The 27,178-nt window shown below is 33.6% G+C and overlaps 3 protein-coding genes across 3 annotated transcripts; 2 read left to right on the plus strand and 1 right to left on the minus strand.

The window, feature by feature from the left end:
* Positions 1-1,979: 1,979 nt before the first annotated feature.
* Positions 1,980-8,891, plus strand: LOC116345993 (venom allergen 5). The gene is made up of 5 exons (XM_031775865.1): positions 1,980-2,789; positions 6,798-6,998; positions 7,084-7,241; positions 7,311-7,408; positions 7,501-8,891. The coding sequence occupies exons 1-5, from the start codon at positions 2,690-2,692 to the stop codon at positions 7,949-7,951; spliced, it is 1,008 nt and encodes a 335-aa protein (XP_031631725.1). The 5' UTR covers positions 1,980-2,689; the 3' UTR covers positions 7,952-8,891.
* LOC116345992 (protein timeless homolog) lies at positions 8,819-26,530 on the minus strand. The gene is made up of 20 exons (XM_031775864.1): positions 26,314-26,530; positions 25,928-26,251; positions 25,586-25,843; positions 25,198-25,517; positions 24,953-25,132; positions 24,738-24,861; positions 24,496-24,659; positions 24,194-24,368; positions 23,239-23,372; positions 22,968-23,048; positions 22,770-22,870; positions 12,009-12,101; positions 11,549-11,597; positions 11,222-11,363; positions 10,862-11,073; positions 10,695-10,786; positions 10,399-10,599; positions 9,772-10,325; positions 9,253-9,706; positions 8,819-9,172 (listed from the first exon to the last, which is right to left on the minus strand). Exons 1-20 carry the CDS (start codon positions 26,413-26,415, stop codon positions 8,967-8,969), a joined length of 3,966 nt encoding a protein of 1,321 aa, XP_031631724.1. The 5' UTR covers positions 26,416-26,530; the 3' UTR covers positions 8,819-8,966.
* Positions 15,039-22,464, plus strand: LOC116345991 (probable serine/threonine-protein kinase DDB_G0282963). The gene is made up of 3 exons (XM_031775862.1): positions 15,039-15,860; positions 16,504-18,361; positions 18,504-22,464. Exons 2-3 carry the CDS (start codon positions 17,075-17,077, stop codon positions 21,681-21,683), a joined length of 4,467 nt encoding a protein of 1,488 aa, XP_031631722.1. The 5' UTR covers positions 15,039-15,860; positions 16,504-17,074; the 3' UTR covers positions 21,684-22,464.
* Positions 26,531-27,178: the final 648 nt, after the last annotated feature.

Here is a 27,178-nt window from a genome sequence, read left to right on the forward strand (position 1 = left end):
TGCGAAAATGGTTGTATGCCTGAATATGAAATCAAACTGCATTATAGTTGAACATATGTTTTGTGCTTTGCTCCCAGCTCTGGAGCTGAATCATTAACCTCTGCCATAAATTTCAAATTGATCGATTGAACGAATGACAATAGGTGCAAAACGTTTTTCTTTTATTGGAACAATAAACTTAGAACAAAAGATATCGAATGAATATATTGAAATTTGGTTATCTTTTGTTTTAATTTAATCACGTATATGTAGCTTATCAAAGTACTTTGATCAAAATGTTGCTCTTTTTGTTTGCCAAACCAATTTCTATTCAAATGTTGTGAAAATGCGTCATAATCAATCGTTTTGGGCCAATATTTTAGTGCTCTGTCACCAAGCGATAAAAAATGAACGAATTAACTTTCTCCATATATGTAGAATATCAAAGCAGCATGATATCTAACATTTCATCATGCATTTACATTTCTTTTTCTCAACTCCATGGTGTTTTTTCCCCTCTAAACGTTGAACTTGTTTGGCATTTTGTATGAGTTTCCAAGTGCCAAATTGGCTATCATTCCTGTTTTGGATGGAAACAAATAGATCTTGATGTAGATGAAGATTAGATGCAACAATTTGCTCGTCGGAAATTGAAAATGGTTTGCTATAATTTTATTTTTAATTTTCTATGATAATTGGATCATTAATTTATGATCTTTCTAAATGTGTGTGTGTTGTGTGTTTAAACGTCAACTTAAAGATGCATGATATCGTTGTATTGTTGTCGTCTAAATTATTGAATTAATTCTTGGAATACTGTCTGGGAGAATTTCATCACTGTTTCAATCTAAGCTTGTGCTACTTCAACCAAATAAGCTTGATTAAATCAAAAACACATTAAGATAATGTAATTTATACTAAATAATCGTTGAATAATACACCCGCGCAACGCAAAACAAATGAAGTAAATTTGTTTTTCCAAATATCCAAAACAGACCATTATTATGCCGGTGTTTGGGGATCAGACAAATGTGAGCGTATCAATAAAACTAAGAGCAAACCAAAAGTATAAACATGAAAATGTATTTGAGGGGATACGGGAGAGACAGGCCAAGCAAAACTAAAGCGAATTAAAAAAAAAAAAAAAGAATCATTTGTAGAGCACCTGTCACCGAAAAATGAAATAGTTCATTGTGGACAGCATTTAAAATGCGCTTAAATGTTCAAAGCTTTTAAGCAACAAAATAAAAAAGGAAGATGAATAATCTAGACACATAAGAGATTTTAAACAATGACAGAGATTATCCCAAACTTGACCATTTTTCCTTCATATACCCATATAGATTCTATATGTATCACAGAGGTACACGTCTAAGATGTCGTTGGCCAGCGATCAAAGTGAAGACCACTAAACAGATAAAGAATATGGATATTTCACATGATTATACTTTATATGAAGAAGAATAAAATAACAATACGTGCTTTTTTGTCTTGCATTGTGTTCTGAAAGCTTCTCAAATTTCGGGAATGTTTCTTTTTTTTACGAGTTTATACACATTTTATAATCGTGCAACAAAATCGGAGAGAACGGTGATAATATCATTTCTTTTTTCACCAGACATTGCAGATTGCTTCATTTGTATTTTATTCGTAATATAATATATCTATACACCTTTTTAGCTATTCGTGTGTTTAATGATAACATGTCTGATTCACACATTTGTACAAAACTTCGAAGCCAATAGCTCTCTTCTGGTGATGCACAAGAAGCACGACATAAACGCGCCACAACCGACCAAACCGATTATTTGGAAGAAGAAATAATATCAATAATAATGACAATCATAACAGTAATAACAATAATAAAAGATAAAGAAGGAGAGAAGAGAAGAATGAAAAGACCGGTATTTTCGTATAGCTAGTAGTTGATATGTCGTGAGCGAACTACAACGAAGTGCTAGAGCTTCGACGCTTATAAAAGCGTACTGTCTAAAACTTCTCGACATCATTAGACGCCTAAATGTCTCGTTGTTACGACATTTAAGAACAGCTCCGACAAATTTTTATCGAGTCTGTGCTTTTTCATATTTCATGGAAAAATTCGTAAAAAACTGAGATATTTAGCAACTTTTGATGTATTATAATTTTTCTTCTTCTATAACTAAGCCAACGGATTAAAATTTTCGAGCAGAGTGAAAAAAACAAAAAAAAAAAAAAAATAAATTCGTGAACATTTTGCATGGGCGGGCAAAAAAACGAGAGAAAAACAAAAAAAATCGCGAGTTTTTGCATTGGTTTAGAATCAATTTCAATCATAGTGTGATTTAAAGTAAATTTCATTTTGGATTTGCTCGAGACGAAAACAAAAAAAGAAAATATCAAATTATTTGAAAATACAGTTTGGTTTATCAACAAGAGACACAGAGAAAAAAAGGCAGCAAAAAACCTATCAACATAAAATCAACGGAAAATTTTTGCAACACAATTTTATACCATTTTTTTGGGCGAAGGCGGCTGCGATTCAGTGTGATTTTGGAAATTCTGAAATTTAATCCAAAAGGAAAAGAAAACAGTGTGTGTAACTCACGACTGAAATCGAACATATTTACTGCAACGATTTCCGTCAGTTTTATTTGGCGACGCTCATCATTTAATTAAATATCGTGAATATAAATCAAATAAAGAAATTTGTTTATTCAAAAAAAAAAAAATGGATAAATTCAACGGACAGTCTACAGTAATCTGCCTATTTATTGTGGCCGCCGCATTTGTAGGTGTGACAGAATCGTTGTGCCGTGGCTCCTTAATAAGTAAGTAAATCATAAATTTCGTTCTGTTGTTGAATTAAGAGAAATTAGTCAAAAAGAAATGTTCAATGGAAAAGAACATACAAATGAAAACACATCAACATATTTTGATTCAGTGTTATTATGAAATTGATTGCATTCTTGCTGTACCGATTATTCCAACTTGTAAGAAGAGAAAGGAAGAAAACAGTATAAGAATTTAGGCAAGGTTTTTTACCATCCTATCTTATTTCTTGCAAAAATATGCAATCCTCGTTGTGTGTGATACACATCATTAATAAATTACCGCATGAACAATAATCAAGTAAGAATTGCCAACCTGCTGATCATTCTTCCCATTCGATGCACTTACAATTTTAATATTGCGATCAGTGAGCGTGCGCGCGTGCACATTTTGTCGAATGAGATCGAAAGCTGAACTTGTGTATTTCTTAATGAAAGTGAGAGAGATAGAGAGAGAAGAAAAACCGAAAAAACACACACGATGAAAAACGCAAACATTCATGACGATCGCACAAGGCCAGCAATAAGAAATAAAACTCAATGTTTCCAAAATCCATAAAGTGAGTACTATATGGTGTCGCACATGCAAAAAAAAAGAAGATAAGGTGGAGAGAGAGAAACAGAGAAAAATGGCAAATGTATTGATCATCTACGTATTTACGTATGAAATGTGTACTGACCATCGTTGTTCTTTCTGATTGCGCTATAGACGACAAGTAGAAAGACGAACATCAGTATTTTGCCTGTTCTTTTCACTCTTGCTGATTACACGCTGATGTATTGTACCCCAACATATATAAAATAATTATGGTTTTTCACATTTTTTTTTGCGCCACATAATATCACATGATTTTTAGCTTCTCATTTCCTACGGTATTATTCGATCAAAATATGTGTTGCATGTGTAAAAGTAAAGCAATGGAAATCGGATGTTGTTGTTGTTGTGATTACTGCTGCCGCTTTTTTCGTTCACTAAAATCGAATGAAATATGCAGTTTCGATTCTAAAAGTTAAGTAAGTTCGTGGCCAAGGCCAATGACTTTTATAGTCAAAGTGCGTTTATGATCGTGCGATCTTATTTGCGTATGAAAATGAATGAAAAATAAAAACGAAACAATCGCAAAATATTGATTTATTTAACGTTTTCAACATAAATTATCCATCTATTAAATCTGATCACATTTTCTCTTCATTTCAATTAATATATTCGGCGGAGAGAAAGAGAGAAAGAGATAGAAAGAAATATAAAACATACATTCAATGCAAAAAGGCGACACGCATTCAGATTAGCTTGAATGAATGTCGATGTCGTGTGTGTGTGTTTTTGTGTGCGGGTTTGTGTTTATTTTATTAAAATGACGATCAACTTTCGAATTACGCTTGATTGATATAGCAAAAGCGTCACATTATACGCGCCTTCAATATCGAGTTGTCAAAATGTATTTTCATGCAAATTATTTGTGCTAATGTACATATATTTATCTTTCCGTTCGATCCTTGTTCCAGTGTTTTGGCTTTGCAAAAGTAGCAATCAATTGTGCTGTTTGTTTTAATATCATTGATTCGAATGTATTTATGAGCTTGTTTCTTCATTGATGACACAAACAAATAAATTAGCTTCAATTTTGGTATCTAATTTATGTCATTTATCGCTTAACGTTTGTCACACTGACGATGAGATATATCTGAATATAAAAGAGATAATTTTCATGAATGTCTTTCATATAAAATTTCGACAATTATGTATAGACGTGCACATGTGTGTGTATGTGTATGTATGTATGTGATGGTTTACGTTTGCTGTTTTCATCCCAAAAACATCAAATTTAGTAACAAACAAAAAAATTCCAGTTATGGATCAGTGTCTCAGGATTGGTTACCATGCGAATGGCAAGAGAGTGAAGACACTCTTTTAACCGAGAATGGCTGTTGTAGTGGGACTATATCATATTGTATATATACGAAATTCGAAACGATCATTATCATATTTACCTACTACTTATGTTTGCTAAAAATCGATGTGTGGATCGAACGTGTGCGTTCACCAGCTCATCACTCTCGATCGTGGCCAGAGTGAACATGAAACGGACTATATGGCACTCGATAATTATTTGCCCATGTTCCACTAAACGATGATCAAAAAGTCGATTGGCATTTATTTCGTTTTGCTCGAAATCAAATGGAGAACAAAAAAGCACATACACCAAAATCGATATCAATGCGAGAAAGAGACATTGAAATACTTGATATATTAAGACAGAATAGAAAAGAAGAAAAAGGCAGGAGGAAATCGAAAAATTGGCCAGCATAATGCATGTGAATTTGAATGTGTGCCCGTCTATTTGATGAACATACGTCATAAAAGTTATTTTCTATCGTTCTCTTCATTTCTATCCAAAAGCAATCAAATAACGAGAATATTGCGAATTTCTTTAGATGCCAGAATCACAAGTTATTCTTCATATAATAGTTCGTCGCATATTAATTGCCAATTATCATAATCATAGTCAAATGTAGACTTTATCAGTCAATCTTGATGATTCTACGGAAACTCCATCATTCTATAGACAAACAAAAAGTGAGTGAAAGAGAGATAGAGGAAGAGAGATTTTAGAGAAATATGTTTCTGGCTATTTTATTTTTATTGGCAACGTTTGATCGGTTTATGTTTTTATAATCCGTAGCCAAAATCTATGACTAAAATTTTTTTTTTCCCAAAGTTAAGTTCATGGTCACATACATGTTATCGTGTGAACATATGTGAGTGTGTATATTGATTTTTCGCCACGATCGCACTTTGTATTTGACGAATTTCTAGTACATGACCGGTGCTCCATGGCCCTATTAAAAATCTTGATAACCTTTTTTCGATTCTGTTTTTCTGTTTCCAACTTCTACCGGTTTAGAATTTGTATATTTATTTATTTATTTATTTTTCTCACTATGTGTCTGTCTGTCTCACGCTCTAATAGACTGTTAGAAAAGTGTTTATGAAGTCCATAAATGTTGAGACTTGTCTGATTATAATTTTCATTGTGTTATGATTTAATATAGATTTTAGTACAGAGATCGGTCGATCATAAAAATACAACCGGTGTGTGTTTCGATCGTAAAATTGGACATTTTGATAATAAAAAGAAAACATCATCATCATAAACTCTTTGCATGCGAACGATGCGATAATCCGCGCACGATGACGAATACAGAGAAGAGAAAAAAAGCAACAACAACAACATGACATGATGAGCGTAGACGAACGATCTAATACTATTTGATTATCCATAAAACCATTTTTGAATAGATCATAAATAAACATTTACCGAAAATGTATTTTACAAATTTTCAACGAGTATTAAACTCAAAAGAGTCAGTTCGATTTGCTTTTGAACCGACTATATGAGATGGCTTTCAATTGACTTTGGTCATTTATGAATTGGCAACACATTTCACTCGCCTTGAAATTCATTTTACCGTATAATTGTCCATCATTTCGATCGTAGCCAATTTAAATGTTCCACATAATTTGCATAAAAACTGTAGGCACAAATTGTTTTTTCCCTTTATTTAAATAGCTAAAACAAATGCGATGTGCAAGCATTTTATCCAAAATATCCAATTGGCACAAAATAAATATTTAGAATATCTCATTCCTTAAACTGTTATCGATGGCATTATTCACTGTATTTTTTCATCATTAAAACGTTCAACCTTCCTATATGATCAATGTGTCTAATGTGTTGATTTATTGAAAGAGCATCGAAACTCAAGTTCTAGGCCAAGCACTATATATAGTATATACGGTATTAAATAAGGTAAACGATGACTCAATTCATCATGATCGATGTGTCTTTGATTATTCAAAGCATGCTTTTGTGTGTTCGTTCATCTTTTGTTGATTTTTGTTATCTCATGATTATAACCATAATGGATATATGCAAATGAAACTAATTAAACTAAATGAACTAAAAAAAAAATCTTTGTTTTTTTTTCTCACTTTCATTTGTGCAGCGACCGGAATAACCGAAGCCCAAAAGTATGAGATTCTTGATACACATAATCGACTACGATCACAGGTTGCACAAGGTCAAATTGCAGGTCAACCGAGCGCACAAAATATGCGGGAAATGCAATGGGATGATGAACTTGCGTTAAGAGCACAACAATGGGCCAACGAATGTTATTTTGAACACGATCCAAGCCGATACACAAGTAAATTTTTTTTCTTCGATTCTCTCACTTATATACAATATATATCATTCATTCATTTTTTTTCTCTTCTTTTTCTACTTAATAGACCGATTCACAATGGGACAAAATTTGGCAATCGTCTGGAGTACAGCCCCACTTACCAATTACGTTACATTTTCGTCGCGTATTCAAAATTGGTTTAATGAAGTTCAAAAGTATGCATGGGGCGATAGATGGTCACCAAAAACTGGTCATTATTCACAAGTATGTCTTATCGATTCATTTAAACGTTAAAACAAAATCCCAACACATTTGTTATCAATTAATTTTCAGTTGGTCTGGGGTGATACAAACTTAGTTGGATGCGGTTTTTCATACTATCAAGAAGGAGCTCGATTTAATAAGCTGTGGGTATGCAACTATGGTCCAGGGTAAGTTGAATCTATTAAAAATTGTTAAGATTCTTTCAAATTCTGGCATGTGAATTAAAATGTAATGAATTTCATAATTTTCTACCTTACAGTGGTAATGTTGTTGGACATCAACCGTACGCAGTTGGTGCGCCATCGTGCTCAAATCATGGCATGTATCCATCATCAAAATACTCAGGATTATGCGTTAGCACACAAACTGTTTACACAAACAATCAAGTTATCACACAAAATACCTACACCATCAAAACTGAACGTATCAATCCAACCGTTTATCAACCAGTTCAAGCTCGTCCAACCTATACAACATACCAACAACCACAAACAACTGCCATTCAAGCATACCAACAAGCATTGCAAGTTTATCAAAATCCAAATCAATCGTACGAACAAGCTCAACATAACTATCAATTGGCTCTGGCTGCTTACAATCGGGCTTATCCATCAGCGGCAACATCATACACATATACACCAAGCATCAGTACTAGCGGCTCTACCACTAGCAATCAACACAGCTATGATTGGTCAGCGTACTTTGGATAGAAAAAAAAAACATTTCGATTTTATGTAATCTAATTTTAAAATAGTCTTCTTTTTAACGTTCCCATAACAAATCGCGACAACTTTTCATTGCATTTCGAAAATTTCGCTCAAATCGCAAATTATTATCTAGTTTATATCTCTTAGTTGAAGCAACAACAAACAACTACTTTTTTTTTATAATTTCATTATCACTCGTTTGCATATTATCATATATTTTTTTAGAATGTAGTAGATTAAACAAACAAACAAACAAATCGAAAATGATATCAAAAGTCGCAACTAATCAATCGAAAAAAAAGTCAAAGAAAAAAAAAACAATGATTACATATCCACATGAACCAAATGAGTCAGATTTATGGGACCAATTGTAATTGAAAATCTCATTAGTACGCGCATTATCAAGGTATACTTACCTTTTCTTAAGTCATAGTAGACAACAACAAAAAACATATATATCTGGACGACGAAATAACGATAGAAAACAAAAATCACACAGATCTTAAGTAGTCAAATGTAAGATGTAAGCCAATAGTATTGATGCTGGTTCATCAAAATCGAACGAGGACAAGATTGATGATGGTTATTTGACAAACAAAAATATTAGAAACAAGAAAAAAATCAATTTAAAAAAAGAAAAACAACGGTGCAATCAACTCGCTCTTAACCTTTTTCCAAATTAGACAAGTGGATATATAACAGAATTTCCAAATAGCATTTTCACATCCATTTCAACACAAACACACACATACATACACACACAAAAAACCCACGCACGCCACACACACAAACATACACACACACACACACACTCACACACACGCACACACCCAAATCAAAATTGCCGCTCGCAAATATTTGTATCAAATATTTGATTATCTAGAATTTATTTTTTATTGAAATTGATATGTTGAAACAAATATAAAAACTAAGAAAGCGAAAACTCCGTTCTTTTCTCTCATCTAATGTTAAAGTTTCAGTTATTTATTTTAGTTGGTAAATTTTCGGTGAAACGTTTTCAATCATCATCGTCATCATCATCGATGATTGACATTCTGGCTTTTTTCTTTTGTGGAACCATTATGGGTTCTTCATCATCGTCGCTTAACGTGGTCATTTCCTCTGGAACAGAACGCTCGCGTTTGTTCGAATTGGTCCCCCCTTCTTCATTTTCTTTTTCATTTTCATCATCGGTGTTTAGCATTTTAGCGGATACACCATTTCCTGCGAAAACAATAATATCAAAAGATTCGATTTATTGAAAAGAGAGAATAAGAAAAAATCCACAAAAAGATGGAAAATACCTATTTCACTGTCTGAATCACTGTCTTCCAATTGCGCCAAACGTCTTCGAATGACTTGTGAATTGAATTCCTCTGATTCGGGAGCACCAAAGTTATTTGCATCGTCATCATTATTTTGGTTATCTTCATCTTCGCTTTGAACCATTTCAGTTCCATCTTTAATCATATCAAATAAATGAATGCCTTTTTTCGATTTCTTTGCTGGTTTTGGCTGCAAAGCGACTCGTTGTTCATCATCATTGTCACTATCATTGTAAATGAGTCTTTGCTGTCTTTGTCGGTCTCGTGCAATTTCACTGAAACTTTCATCCGAATCGGATACGTGCAAACGATCAAAATCGTCGCCATCATTCGCGCGCTCATCAAATAATTCTATTGGTTCGCCGGCCAGTAGCTTTGCTGCTGAACGCATATCTTTGGCCGACATATTCACTGGAATGCGCCAGTAAGTTTCCTGAAAATCGACATTCAAAATATTTCATAAGCATAAAAAAACTGAAATATTGAATTATTATTTACCATTTCTTTAATGGGCTCTTGTAATCCCAACACTTGCAAAAGTTGTTTAAACTGTGAATTTTCTAATGCTTCCCGTTGTGCCGATGAAAAAGGAACGATTGGCACACCATCGCTTGGATCCGATAAATCATCAATGTCATCGACATCTTCAGCTGCATCGTTCAATGATTCTTGCAACCAATCGAAATGTATTTTTAGACTTTCGTCCATCTCGGTAATGTTTTGCTGAATTTCAGTGACGTTTAATGTGATTGTTTGTAATTTTCGAACTGGTTGTTGCTTTTGCTTTGGTGCTTTGGATTTCTTTGTATTCTTAATGGTAACTCTGACTGGACGGGTGTCAAGAGCATCATCATCATCGCTGTCACTGTTGTCACTGCCACTCTCACTACTACCGTTTTCTCTGTTCGCCGCTTGACTTTTGTGCGATTTCTTTCGTTTAGTTGGTAATATTTCCGACCGTTCAGCAATGAGACCGATTTCAATCATACGCTTAATGATAGCATTCTTTGATCGCTTATCAACAAACGTGTCCATAATTTTTGTCAGGCAATCTATGTTAAAATGCATAAAAAAAATTACATCTTTTCTTTTCATAAATTCGTTTTTACACATTTCAAAACTAACCGTCTTCCAAGCGATGTGTATCATAGAGTTCGCGCAAAAGATTATCTTCTTCGTGTCGCCACAAGTGTTTTGAAACGGCTGATGCAACCGATTTTCGTGTTGGTGCCTTAAATATGAGTCCAAGCTCTTTCATTTTCTTGATAACTGCACGTCGAGTTCGACTCTTTTCGATGAGATTATCCAATATCCAGTCGATGACATCTATTTTCGGTCGTTTGAAATATCCGAGAGGTCAATGAAAAATAAAACATTTGTTAAACAACCGCAATCATATTATTATGTCACTTTAATGCTACCTTTTTCAGTTGATGGATTGGTTTGATTCTCTTCAAACAATTGACGAAGTTCGTCTTCTTGCTCTTCGCTCCAGCCAGTTTTTTTGCTCTTTCTATAAAATAAATAAAATGTGCTCCATTAAAATGTGATCAAATCGATCGTTTTTTTTTCTTTCGAAAATACGTACGCATTGACAAAGCGCGCGTCATCATAGCCGTACTCGATGTCATTGGCTTCTCGAAGACTTTTATAGAAGAATAGTTCGGCATACACTTTTGGATTGGTTTTAGCAATTTCAGTGAAACAACGCATTATATAAACACCTAAACGACGTATTTCGTCGTGACGAACATCTCTTGGCGCCTCAAATACTTGCTGGAATATTCTAAATAGTGATACCTGTGACAAAACATCCAAAAATAATCTTCATGAATTTTTTTTCCATCGTTATGATAATTTCTTTTTCTTTGCGCGCTCAAGATATATTAATGGGTTTTGACGATGATTTTAGTTTAACAGTTAAATCTGTTCATCCATATGAATATACCTGAAATAGCATAATTGGAACTTTACTGCCGAACGCGATTCGATGCAACAGTGTAACAGCGCTTTTGATTGTACGTGCCGGTAACCGTTCCCAATCTGTTAATACAACTGTACATGCCTGCACAACTTTTTGATTGACCAATCTGTAAATAGATGTGACGAATTTGAATAAAAATGTTTGAAGCATATATTTAATATGCAAAACAGAAAGCAACGGATGATGAAAGAGAAAAAAAAGAAGATGTAATATTAGCACTAAACGATATGGAAAGCACGCAAGTAAAGGATGCGTCATGTTTATTTGAACACACATAAAATTCCATTTTACCTCTTCAAAAAGTCATCAAAACGAAATTCAACTTCAGCATTTCGAGGATCTGAAAATGTATTCATTCCATTAATATTGCAATGTTAAATTAAATAAACTCATTTATGATTTTATAATGCTGAAATAAAGATCATTTTGCTTCAAAATCATGGTATAAATTAATTTAACGGCGCTACTTAATTATTATTGAAAAATCTGCATATTAAACTCATATTCGCCAAAATGGCCAGATTAAACAACAATAACAACAAAAAATCATCGACCAACCATTAAAGATGATTTCAGATCAAACGAGGTGTGTTTTTCTTTCTCTTTTTTCCTATCTATCCTTTTCTTTATCACTCGTTTGCTCGCTCGCTTACTCGCTCGCTCACATAAACGAATTTTTAAGTTATTCGATCAATGATTATGTTTAGCTAAATTCGATTTATGAGGTAGCATGACTGAATAAAATATTTACCTTCATCACTTTCATCGCTTTCATCGTCATCGTTGTCAACGTCAGAGGCAGTTCCGTTTTCGGCGTTGGTGTTATCATTTGATTCAATGTTGCCTGTAATAAAAAAAATGTACACAAGTTAAAGATACTTTGAGATTTTGTCTTCATATTTCAATTTTTTCTCATCTTATTCTATTCATTCATTCCTCCACATCTTTTTTGAATCGGACGCAATTTACTATTATTAAATTTCTCAACAAGTTTACGCAACTGAAGATATGTTTAGAATTTGCTATTCAGATAACGTCGTGATATCGTTCAAAACATTCATACACCGTTCGACGCGCACACACATACAAAATGATACTCGTCTATTGCGTTGGGAAATGATAGAGTGTTATAGATATGGACTAAGAAGGGCTTTCAAAAGTTGCTGCATCTAATCAAAGGCATCTATAAAGAATTCAAAACAAACAAACAAAAGAATGATAAGATGAACGAAGATGGATTTTATATCCCTATATATCTATATGTTTCATATGTGCATTATTTTGATATTTTTTCTCTCCATCTGTTGCTAATGCCAGTATACACACGTCGCTCGTCTATCGTTATTCTTTTCTGTTCGCATTTTTTTTTCGGCGAAAATGCGATTATGACACGTAGAATACTTTTCAGGCTCACGTGTGACCAAGCGTCATTTAGGTTTCCGGAAAATTTCTCCACCACCTTCCTTGATGTGCGAATACACGGAGAGCGTAACACACACACACATACACACAATTTTTTATGTGATCTCTTTTATTAATGTTTTTTTTTTCATCGTCGTCGTCGCCTCGTCTTTAGCCACTACTTCCCTCAGCGGTTATTTGAAAATACGCCGTTTCGCTGAAATATGTATGGAACAAGGCATGCAATATAATGAGTCTGAAAACCTAAACCTAGGGAATAAAAGGGAGCAATATCCCAGCCATGTTCGTATTTTGTATTCCGTACACCATCCAACTATATACACTTATGTGTCAAACGTTTTATCAATCGGCATAATGGCATTTTTTATATATATAAATGTGTGTGTGCGTTGACAATTCATTCAAAATGTCTTAGATTCCATTATACCTGATCAACGTCAAGTTTTTGTCATATTTAGAAAAGTGACACCTTTGTGGGAGCATTTTGGGCTTAGAAAGGGATTGCAAATGATGATAGCATACATACCTATATGTATGAATTTGTGTTTGATGTGTACAAAAATGTGAAAATATAACGGCATTTTTTGGTGATAAATTTCATTTGGCAGTTTGCAGAGCGATTGCACACATTTATGGGTTGAAAATTAACCGAGCATCACAAATATTTGAAAAATGTTGATATACAGACAAATAGCTCATGCTATATCCATTGAATTTACCGATATCGGCAACCCTTCGATTCAGCGACATAATTCTATAGTATTTTGCATTCAAATTTGTTTATAGTTATACCTATATGGTCATTATTTGCGCATGTGCTTCTTTAGAAGCATTCCAAAATAGCGAGAGATAGAGAAAAAAAAAACATTAAAAGCGGCACACAGCCTCCATAAGAAAACACTCTTTACATCACAAACAATGCGTTCTACAAGTGGCAAAACATAATAGAAATCATAGACCCGTAAGAACAATACAATCTCCTATCTGATGGTTTTCTCTTAACCAGAATGACATACTGCTACATATCTCGATTTAGATAACGTAGCGTAAATAGAAAGGCGGTTCGCATCCATACAGATTTATACGTACACAAACATTTTCCTCATTCTCTCCATCCAAGAGATGAAATAATAATAATAATAAAACGCACAGTGATTTAGAATGCGTGTATATTGCTTTTGATGAAGTTGCGTCGCATGCAAAATAACGAGGGAAGCTTTAAGTTTTCAATTTAATTTTATAGCTGTAAAATACTAAAATAAATCTCGATGTGATTAGCTAACTTCGGAACAGTGTAATTATGGTTTAAAAAGAATTTCACATTAAATTGCTAGGACAAATGTTAAGCTCCCCAAAAATGAATAGGCATTCACAAATTTCTCCCTATATATTTTTAACAGCCGCTCTGTGTGACTTTGTGCTTGTCTATCTTATTGTTGAATTTTATAGCGCCCAAAGTCAATATAAAATGAAATGCCAGAAAAAAGCGAAAGAGAAAAAGGAAAATGATGCAAACGACGACGAAGAGCGAAGATTTTTATTCTCTTTTTTTTTCTTTTGACGAAACATCATCCACTCTGACATGTAGAAGCTGAAGTTACGTGACACGCGAATTTCATTCATAGAATAAGTAATGAGAATCGAAACGAAGCGAAGAAAAAAAAAATAGAAGAAATGTACGTGCATGGGGGAGAAAGCACAGCATACACTATACACATATACTGAATGACTATTTTGGGGTGGCTGACTGAATGGCCGCATGGAAACGAAGCGATAAGCAAAATTGCGAACAAAAGAGTTGAACTATTGCAATAAAATAAACATGAATATGCAGTGTTGACATGATAGCATGGTGAAAATAAGCATCGTATTTATACGTATATTTTATACAGATCGAAGTGTGATGGACCGAAAAAGAAGCACCCAAAACGCACTATGTCGCTCTGTGCTCGCGTTGTAGTTTTTTTATCAACTTATAACACACAAAAAGTATTGACTGAGACGCACTGCTTTTGGGAATCTGGGATCTAGGAAATGTTGGAAAAACGATATTTGATGGCCATCTATCAAAAAGGGAAAATGCAATGAAATTTCATAAGAATGTACACAGTGCGCATGTCATTTCCACATCTTGGTTTTTCTCTATCTCTTTCATCCCTTCGGTGCGGTTCGATCGACAAATGTTGGTGTTCCCTTAGCTTTCAATGTTATTATTCACTCTTACACTCTACTATAGCATTCCATACTGATTTTCCAACAAATAAAATTTGCTAAAGAGATTGTGGCTGAATGCAAAATGTCATTGTACTGTTTGGGTATAGAGATAGCTACATACTCATTAGGTTCTATTTTAAATGGTTCAGCTGAACAATATAGCCAAACCGAGTGTCGCGTACATCACATTGGATAAAATTCCCAGTCTTAACTTGGATGCGAAGTTGTATGGACACAATAATGTGTTGTGTGCGTTGCAATCAGTTTTTTTAAAGAAACAAACATTCAATGTGTGTTTATCTTCTTTTGAGCAGTTTATTCAGATAGAGAAAGTTCAATATTATTTTGTTAACCGAAACAATAAAGAAATGCCAATAAAATGACTTTTATATTCTACAAATTCCATCTATTATATTGAATTGTGGTGTCTGTGTAAAAGAAAAAAAAAAATAACACACAGATTGTAAATGGATAAACTTTTGATTTTCATGGTGTGCGAACAAAAGAAGAAAAAAAGCCATTCAAAAGTTAAATGGATGTGATACATCAACACGCGAAAACAGTGCGATTATAAACTGAATTATTTTCATTTTTTTGCGTCCTTTCGCATTCAATGTTTATGTCTATTCAAAGACAAGAGTGAAAAAAAAAAAAACAATATTTAAATGAATCGTACAAATGTCGCAAAAGATGATTCGCTTGTCACAGTCAGTCGTTAATTAAATAAAGTAAACAAGTGAAGAAGTGCCGGAGCGGTTGCAAAATCAACACTCACACTCAAAGACAAAACAATGCGAAAGAATTGAGTGCGTGTATGCGTGTATATTCCAAAGATATTATGCACCATGCTTCGAGCTATATATTTATATATATAACTACATTATTTGATACATGACAAAATATAATCTGGAAAATTTACCCATTTTGGCGTGAGAGGAAAAAGGCTTGGAGAATATAAAACATGATTGTAAGTTGTTAAAGTAATATGACGTTTATACGCACTTAAAATGGAATTTCAAGAGTAATTTTCAGTGTAGAAAAAGAGGGTGCAGATGTGACTCGGAAAATCTTGAAACTTCGAAAAAAAAAGAAACTATACATGCACATTTAAAGTCAATTTAATTTTGAAAACCTTAAAATCATACACACCATTTAAAGTATTATATCAAGTCGTCCGTAGTTTTCCATCAAACCACATAATCAAGAAAACTTTCGGAGTTTTGATTATTATTATTATAGTTTTGTGTTAGTTTCCTTTCCCCATGATTTAATTCCATCCTTGGGCTGTATTCGAGTTTATACCTGTGCCACTTCATTCTGTCTTCTTCCCGTTTTTATTTTCCTGTCAACTCATTTTAATTTTCCGCATGTACGAACAATTAATATAATCAGTCGAATAGAAAATGCACACAACCTTTCTCTTTCTCGTCCACCACAGCCACCGCAAATCTCGTTACTCGTACAATGTTTTCCGTTTCTGATATATATATACAATATCTATCCATATAAAAAAAATTCTCTACTCCATACAATATATATTTTATTTTTAAACGATTTTAATATTTACGTACGTATTTTTCCTATCTGTATTTTTCTCTCTTTTTTTCCAGCGATCAATAACGACGATATAATAATCGCTTAATTTTTGAAATGTGACAATAGATTGTTATCAATCAATAATGTCGAAATAATGGACGATGGAATTTAATAAAAACGTTTAATCTATGATGATGTATGGAATGAAAATGAATATGATATATAATATAAAATCAATCCCATGCACATAAAATATCCAATAACGATTGTACGAGCATAAGCGAATTGAGGAAATGATTGGAATTGCAAATGTTAGCAATATGAGCGAAGAATATAAGTAATCTTTATGGCGGGGGGAATATGTAACTAATCTCCGGTCATGAGAAATATCACATTTATATAAAAAAAATGTGTCGTTTGACTGAACGTCAACTTTAGAAGAAAAAAATTTAAGAAGAGGAAGAAGAAAATCCAAGAAAAATCACATCCATAATATCAAATTAAGAATCAAGAACATTGGAGATGTATCAACTTGTTGCACTTGTGATAGATTCTTCTATAAGAAACAATGTAGACTACAATCGATCTCCTTGAGTTCGCAACCAAATTCCATTGAATAATCGTTTCATATTTAAGCGTCTCAAAATGAATGGAACAATGATCATGAGCCTGTTTCACTGTTCGAAATGCTTAATGCGAACAGATATTTTGGTATTATTCATACTTACACTGACAAGTATAATAATACGAGTGAATGCATTCAACAATGATACACCAAAGTTTGTGTACAATAATAAGCAAATATCCAACATATATACCAATGCCAATAATAATAATAATATGAACAATAGATTTAGAAGCATTAGACAGGTTTTGTACCATACACCATACATTCATCAAAACGAGACATCTCGATGGCAGAAAATCAATAGCGGTATATTCAAGTATCGTGTTAAACGGAAAACAAAAACAACAGTAACCAAAATATCACAATCAAGTGGACAGGACAAAATAATAGTACGACCAACACTACCACCACCAACAACAGCAGCAGCGACAGATGCAGCACCAATACGAGATGACCCAAACAATAGTACAAATATTATGAATTTTTCACATAACAAACAAATACCAGAGATTCTAAGTTTTGTAAATTTGAATATGTTGTTGGTGCTGAATCAAAAGTCGATACATAATATTTTAGTATTAAATTTATCCGGTAACGGTATCAAGGAAATCGAAGATAATGTACTCAAATCACTTGAAAATGTGCGTCGTTTGGATTTATCACAAAATCAAATCAATGTATTCAATGTGAGCATGTCGAACAACAATAAAATCAAATGGTTAAGCGTATCGGATAACCAGTTGGTATCGTTTAATGGGAAATCAATGGCAATTTTAAAGTTTTTAGATTTGTCGTGTAACCATATTCAAAGCTCATCAGAAATTCATTTAAATGAATTAAATGAACTGGAGTATGTAAATCTATCTGGTAATCGACTTAATATAATCCAACAACATGTATTTCAGAAATTGATAAAACTAAAAGTCATCAATTTATCGTATAATCGGTTAAAAAGCATAAACAACAACATTTTCCGAGATTTAAACAATATTGAGAGTCTTGACATGTCATATAATCAGATATCGTTCATTGAGAACGATAGTTTTTCACATCTCATGAAATTGCAATATCTTGACCTATCTTATAATCAAATTGAAACATCATCATTACGTGCTCTGCAAGGGATACCAAATTTGATTAAATTATCCATTGCATTTAATACAAAACTTGGGGGCGCATTACAAGAATTCATTTCATCATGGAGTCTAAACGAGGTTAACATGAGCGGCACTGGTCTATGCGAAATACCAAATGCACTAGCCCAATCCGTTCACACTCTCAACATATCCAACAATAATTTTGCGGTAATTAAACTATTTTTACTTCATTTCCCTTCTCAGCTCTTCTTTAAAATACAACATATTCATATACATAGTAAGGCATTGATTCAACCAAAACATAAAGTTTAAAATAATAAATTTTGTGTCTAATATTTATTTGCTTTAGGTTATTCGATGCGGTGATTTGGACAGTTATCCATTACTTCAGGAGTTAGATGTGTCGTCGTGTCAAATATTTGATATTGAAGACGATGCACTTGGTCGTTTGGACCTTTTGGTTTCACTTCATTTAAATAACAACAACATAGCACACGTTCCATCAAGTCTTCCAGTGAATTTGGTGCGGTTATTTCTGCAAAACAATCGAATTGCTGAAATTCAAGCTTCCGCATTTTCACATCTTGTCAATTTAGAAGTGGTTAACTTATCGGGCAATCAAATAACATATTTACCAAGTTTACCTTTACCAAAGCTTCTATTATTAGATTTACGGTCGTCGCGTCTCAAACGATTAAGTCAATCGATTATCAAAATGTCACCAAGATTGAAAGTGTTATTTTTAGATGAGAATCCAATAAAATGTACCGAACTACAAGCGGTTGCCGAATGGGCAACACCATGTCGCATCAACGATGATTCCTTTGAGGTTAGCTACTCAGATGATGATAACGATGAACCAACGAATAATGAAATTTCGACTAATGAAGATGACGATGATACCGTAAATAATTACAAACTTTTACCAAAACAATGCCAATGTAAATTGTCATGTCGATCATTTGATTATTCAGTGCAGATAGATAAATTACATTGTAACCGCAAACATTTAAACACTGCGAAACGTACAAGAATGAACGAAACATCGAATATAGAGCACACAACCACGGCAAACGATGGTAAATTAAATGAACCAAAAGAAAAGTCAAAAGAAACTACGGTAATATCGTTGAATGTTGATTCGATGCAAGATGATAATATTATCACAATGAATCCAAGAATTTATGACAATCAGATAAATAATGTCAAATTATTGAATGAACAAAACTTCGTACGAATGAATGATACAAGTTTATCGATTGATCATGACATTCAATTGATCTCAACAACCGGAAAAGAAGATACAATACAGCCAAAACACGTTCCCCATTCAACCATTGAATTGCCCATTAATACTGGCACAACGATTGTACCAACTGATGATAATCTGATATCGTTAAAATTAACGACACAAAGAGATCTCAAACAACAGCAATTTAATGAAAATATCATAACGAATGATAATTTAAATACGACTGACAATACTTTTATGCTAAAAGTGGCAAATCTGATGACAATTGTGCCAAACAAAAGCAATGTAACAACGGATAATTTGAGTAACCAAAATGCCAAAATGTTGCATCAACATCCAATAAGCTTACATGAAACTAATCAAAATGAAACGCGTTATGACATAAAAACAATATCCAGTCGGTATGATAAATTTGAGGATTTGAACACAACCAATTTAGTGACACCACAAATGGTTGCACAAGCACATATCGCCACCATCACCACCACCACCACCACCACTACCATTACCGAATTCATTTCGGGAGTAACAACAGTTGCTTCATCACATGAATCCACAACAGAAAATTCCGTAGATTCATCGGTGCTGTCGTCGCCATTGACATCCAGTGATGACGGCAATATTGCGATAAATTACGAACAAGAACAACTGAATCGACACCCCAAATCCAATGATAGTGACCATAAAGAGAACAAGTCCGAAGTAAATTGGAATATAAATAAAGCGATTAGCACAACAAATGATATGGCAAGCATTGCACAGCAGCACCACTACCAAAAACAACAACAACAACTAACGAACAAAAATCTTTCGATATCAGTCTGGAGAAATCGAGGGAACAGTTCCAGTAGCAGTAATATGGCAGAAAGCAGCATTCACATTAATGAAATCAATAAAAACCAACTGACGACGGAGGGAAATCAAGTGGATGCAGAGCAGCAACAGCAACACCGTACGGTAAACGACGATACAATGTCACGTGAAATTTTCAAGAAACAACCACACGACCAATATAGCCAACAAAAAACAGTGGCAGCATCTACTTTGATAAACAAAATAGTCGTTGCGACAACAACGACAAAACAAACACCATTGAACAAAATTACAACGAAAGTGATGGTTTATTCAAATTCTTTTGCCAAAAATGGCATGTTAATTAATGACAGAAATAACAATGACTATCAACATAAAAGCAGTAACTATGTTAGCAATAATGAAACAAATACACCTCAATTGCGTAAAAATGAAACAAACCAAAATCAACAAAACATTAAAAATTCGAATGCAATTGAATTGCAGCATCAACAAAAACATCACGAAGAAAATGCACACATTGAAGATGGAAAATTGTTATCCATTTCATCGCCAATATTAAATGCACATCAAGAACTTGCTAATGATACTGGAAAAGTGATATCAACAAATATCAAAGGGGATAACTTTCGTGTGGCAAAAGAAATAGACAGCACGAAAGCTAGTCTAAAGCCAATGAGCTCAAAACATTTAAAAAACGACATCGATAGCAATGGAAATACATGGAATATTAACAGTAAAAGTGATGGTGATGATGGTGGTGGTTATAGCAATGAACGCAGTCATAGCAGAAATGCTGATAACGAACACAGCAGTGGTGAAAGCGATGGCAGTGGTACAGAACAAATGCAACAAATCAATAATACGGCCACATTCGCGACGGAAATAAACGAAAAAGAGAAACCATTAATTGGCAGTATATCGCAAAATGTATCTATTATTGATAATGAGCACCAATTTGAACGGTACAACAACATTGAACATTCAATGCATGAACAAGACACGGTCACGATTACTACAACAGCACCATCGCTACCAACAACACCAACGACAACACTCCAATCAGCAAATGACAATGTCCAAGCACACACTGAAGATCGATATGACAATAGAGAAGGTATTGGTAGTAACATTAATGACAATAGTACTGTACACACTGCTGTATCAGAACAATGGTATGATGATAAGTGCGCAACATCTGGCCATTCTGCTTTATTTGTTGTTATTTGCATTGGAATCAGTGTGCTTGTAACATTTTATTTTGTTCATATGTATCGATGTAAAAAACGATACAATCTACATCAACAACATCGCTACAGCATCGAATCAATGGAACAGTTACAGCTTCAACAGCACCACCAACAACAGCACCAACGACAATCTCAAAATCTCCTTATTGGCATGCAAATGGAAATGCTAAGCTCAAAAATACGATACACAGATACACCAATCGATTTGTGGTGACACATCAACTATTAGCATAGAACATAGGGTCAAACCAATCGATAGCATTAAATAATATACAAATACATATATATATATAAATATAAATGGGGGGAAGAATGAGAGCTAAAACAAAATGATATTGAACAGACGAACAAAGAAATGCACTTCAACAAACGAACGTGAAATTAATCAACTATCTACTATGCGAATTGTTTCATTCATGTAGTTGAACTCTATTTGCACTGAAATTAGAATCGTTGCATCTAATTTGAATTGAAGCATACCGAAACAATAGTGTTCCTCGTCGAAAGAAAAACCAATCTTATTTATATATATATAATAGAGATGTAGCATACTGTATACATAGCATTATATATTTTCTCAATGATTTTTCGAAAGCATAAAATTATTTCAATCGTTCTCCTTTAAGTTTATACAGTAGAGATAAATGTACTTGAAAGATAAAAGTGTAACCGACTAACTTGTCGAGTTGTTTAAATGGATGAAATTAAACGAAATTGCTCAAATGAATGTAATAAATATTAAATGACATGTCAAACAGTAATTGGTAATAGTTTCTATTTAGTTTGAAAACTGTTTGAAGATGTGACATTTTGGATGATGGTGATTTAGCAGAAATGTATGTGTATAACTGCCAAAATACATCTTAATTGAGTTCGTCAAGTTGAATATACCAAACATTTTACATTGGGCCTAAACAAGAAGACGAACAAAAAAACAAACATCGCAAATTCTATGTATTATTTTATCCAAATGCGAGACAAGTTGAATGCCAAATTCTCATTAAATTGTAAGAAAATTTCGGTAATAAAATACGATAAGAATGTAAGAAGATATGTTCCATTTGTTTTATTGCAATTCATTTCTCAACACTCGAGCAAAAACTCAACCGAATTCATTTGATGGCTCTCAATTTGCTTTGTAAAATAACAGTACATAAACTTTGTAATAGTATCAACAATCAGGACCGAAAGAAACGAGAAAAAAAAAACTCAGAAACGAAATGATTGAAGGAATGTAAAAAAGGTAAGTAGTGTTCAAGTTCATCACATCATTTATCAAACGAAAGTAAGTACCACTTACCCGAATTTAAATTGGTCATAAAAACATCCCTCAAAAGCAATAATTCGTCTTCCGGTTGAGCATTCTCCGACCCGAAACAATCGCTTTGCGGCCACACTTCCCTATTTGAATGTAAATTTTTGTTAAACGGTTTTTTTTTCACACTCGCTCTCTCACATAAATAAAATATTCGTAACATTGATTTTCTTCTTTTTTTACCTTGCTGAACGTAACATTATGATGGCGTGCTCGTATTTGCCTTGATGTAAATAGCCATGAATTCGTACCATACAATCGTCTCTGAAAACATTAAAATTGGAATTTAATTACAAAATAAACGAACAATTTGAAGAAAAAGAGAAAAGTTGCAATGAACAATTTTCACAAAATCGTCACGTTTTACGAATTAGCGCAAAACAAAGTGCAAAAGAAAAAGAACAAGAATACCCAAATTGAATGTTTGAATAGAAACACAAAAAAGACGCATTACTTTTGATCCTCTAATGGTTTCTCAGAGACAGCATCGAATGGTAGTGGGTGCTCTTCTTCTGGTAATGTTGGTGATTCCATTGACAGCACAGCAGCTATTTCGGATGCAATAACTGCCCACTTATCTTCAGTCGTCTGAAATATATTTGAAAGAGGTTTACTATACTTCAGAATACATTCGCACTCTTTGTATGCAGTGGCATATATAATTAGAGATCAAAGGGATTCAAATTTTGCATATTTTTTCACCAAAATTGAGTTGCGGTTGAAACTTCAAGAAGTTATGGGGCAAAATGTTCAACAATAGCAATAAATGAAAGTAATCAATGAAATTTGGCACGTACGGACATAGTTTATATCAGGAGATAGTTTTGTTTTTGCATGAAACATATGGATTTGGTGGAAATTAAATTCATGCCATTAGTAAATAGTTTCCCAATAGTACAAAACCGTTAAAAAAATAGCATATTTAGGAAATGACAAAAAGGCAAATAATATTTACTTTGAAACCTGAGCGAATAAGTTTAAAAAAGTCTAAATTTTGTGACGAGAAAAAAAATGGAATCTTATTCCATTCTGACAATTCTAATTCAACTGCACTTTTGAATTTCACTTGCAATATGTGTGCCTGCTTATAGTGAATTTGTATAACAACAGTTTAAAACTTTGAGTTGAGCTATTTGAAAAATGTGAGGTGTTTCAGTGTGCCTCCTGTATCACTCTGCCCCCACTTTCCCCCTACGTGTAAAATGTCAATATGTTAATAGAGCGTAAAGAAATGAAAGAAAGGAAATAACAAATAGCTAACTTGTCTTTCTCTTGAAATAAAAATAAATCATTTGTCATTTACAGTGACTCGACTTAAATTTATTGATTCAAAAATCTGTGAAATCTGAAATTTATTGATGAAGATTGAAAAATGAAAGCAAATTTACAAAATATTCTTTGTTACTTACTTGTTCATCTTCGCCTTCTTCGTTACCGTGACTGGATGATTTTGTTGGTTTTTTCTTCTTATTACCTTTGTTCCGTGCTTTTCTTTTATCTTGAACAACAACGCTTCCATTACAAAATTTTTCCATCAGCTTGAAAAAAATATGTGTTGTTTCCACCACATCTCGCATATATGTTCTATGCTCATGTGGCAACAATGAACGGAAGCATGTCAAAAAAAGAGAAAAAAAATGCATAAGTGCATAATACTGTGTGCGCTTTTCTCATGCACAAAACGGAAACGTGTAATACAAGTAGTACTTACTTTGAGTTACGATTTTCATTGTAGCTGGTCAATGTATGAAGCACCGTTTCACGGAACTCAAGCACATAACAAACATTGTTTAGAAGCAATTTAAAAAGTGCAGCTGCGTCTTCGTTTTGGATCGTTTGTAACACCATCAAATTTTTAAATAATTCTTTTAGCGTCTAAAAAATTTAGAACGAACATTTAATGGAATGAGCTTGTTTTTAAAGTATAATTCACCATTTTATCGTGTTGTTTACCTGAATGGCAATGTGCAAACGTCGTTCCCACAGTTTTATATTATTTTTATCGGATGTTAGCATATCCATATGATGTTGTACGCGTCCCAAAACCCAATGGAAATTTTGTGTACTCAAAGCTTCGCTAAATATTGAATACATAACACACGAATTGAAATTATTTGAAGACGAGGCGGAAAAGGCATCTTAAATGTGTCACATGAAATTATGCTCACCTCACTAATGGCAACTTGAATGTGCTCAATCGATTAAATTCCAAGAAAAATCGAATAATCCACAGCAAATAGGAATCATCGTTGCCAGAAACGCCTCGATCAAGTGTTCGTCTCACTTGTCGAACCATATTATTGAAGGCTGATTGCAATATTTCAATTGCAAATTGACGCAAAAATAATCTAAATACAAAAACAAAAATGTCATTTTGAACAATTGCTTGGGATGTCTGTCACTCATATTCTACCTAATCGAAAGTGCACTGCGTCGTTCAAACGTCGCCTCGTCTTTAGCAATACGATGTGATCTCTTTTGCTTGTTTTTATCACGATCAAAGTCCATAGCAACCGCTCTGCCCAATGGTTTGTGGCAAATGATGTCTCTGTCGGAGATGGATTTCATATTTTGTATAGTGTATGTACCACCAAAACGTGAATGTCGCCCCGTCGGTGGTTTCATCGCGACTTTGGCACGTTCACGCTTTCGAACTGATATCAATTCCTGTTCGTCACGACATTTTTCTGCTTCACTACGTTGTAATGATACATCTGCCAGCGATTCGGCCATCTAAAATGAAAATCAAATAAATTGCATTATTCAACGAATTTTTTCACATTTAATTCAGTGTGACTCACTTGTTCTCGATACATCAGACATATGATTTCCATAACATGTAAATGATATTGATTTTCATACTCCGATCCGATGATATATAAAATCAAATCAAGAATACCGGCCTGTTGTAATCCCCATAGGACTTGATCGTGTAAACTGGCATCGCTGTCAGCGCGACGTTCAACGTCTGGATTCGATGGAACATGCAACACATTACGAATCAATACTAATACTCGTTCCACTAATAACCCTTTTTCCTCGGTACGTTCAGCCGAATCCTAAAAGAAAGCATTCATTTGATTTCATTTTAGTCTTTTTCACACACACACACATTGACGGATTCAATGGTCAATTTTGCTTACAATTTCCAAGACTTTTTGAAGTCGTTTACGTAATGATGTCCAAACAGTTGGTGTGGAAAAGGCCGCTTTGAATGATTGTAAGATTTCAAGCAAATGTAAGAAATTCCGTCGATTTGGACCGTCTTTTGGAAGAGTTTCATTGTAAAGAAGCAGCGCTGGTGTGGTTAGGTTGACCAACAATCGCAGTAGTACATCAGACATTTCATTCTCTTCGGTTTGTTCGGTTAGCATTGGTATTAAATCAGTTTGTAATACTTGTCCATGGCCCAAATGTCGCCGATATTCATGTGTATCACCATCGCGACGCAACACCCAAATCAAATGCTGAAAGAAACAAATGGACGATATTAAAATGCTCACAACCAAGTTCAACAACACGAAATTACCTTTAATCCTTGCAGTGCATCTGGTTCTGCCACATATTTTTTACCATCATAATAACCTAACGATGCACAAGTCGCATCAATATCTGCTAACATAATCGACATGATTGTAGATTTTTTGCTATCAAAACTGTGGTCAATGTAATAAAATAAATTCAATTTGTTATAACTCTAGTTGAACGACAAAAACTATTATTATTTGTAAGACATATTTTGCCGATCCGACTTGTTGACAATGACATTTCACTTCGCGCCAAAACTAAACATTGAACTGCATGACCCACTGAACAATATTTACCATGTAAACAATACCAGTAGACGTATTACATTCCGCGTCTTCCTTTCATTCGAATTAGATTAAAGCAGGATAATTGGCTGAAATTTGTATAATCACAATAGATATTTTTTTATCTTATGGCAAAATAATTTTAAAATTATTTTAATGTATCTAAATATTTGCAGAAGTGGTCACCAAACTACTTGGGATAAAGAAGCATGGTTGCACAAAATTGCATAACTATGGGCGTTATTGTGACGGATAACAAAGTACGGTTTTTGTGGTGATTTAAATTTTTCAATTTTTGTCCGAACTGAACAAGAACCATGGTAATGACATTTTCTAATTTTTTTTTTTTAAATATCTCCTAAAAACTAATTTTTTTTTTTTCATTTCAAATTGAAATTACTAAATTAAAAAAATTCTACGGAACTTGTATGAACTTATATACACAAAAGCTACTGTAAAACGGTGAATAAAAAGTGTTTGCTTGTGTAAGCACTAAAGCTCCAACGAAAGCCTTCATTGTCGCACATAGATGGCTCACTCTGCATGTTTCTATCCCCACATAATTTTTGTCTTGATATATAT

Source organism: Contarinia nasturtii, unplaced genomic scaffold (assembly GCF_009176525.2).
Source record: "Contarinia nasturtii isolate CC-2019 unplaced genomic scaffold, AAFC_CNas_1.1 Cnas_scaffold_1371, whole genome shotgun sequence".
NCBI lineage: Eukaryota > Metazoa > Arthropoda > Insecta > Diptera > Cecidomyiidae > Contarinia > Contarinia nasturtii.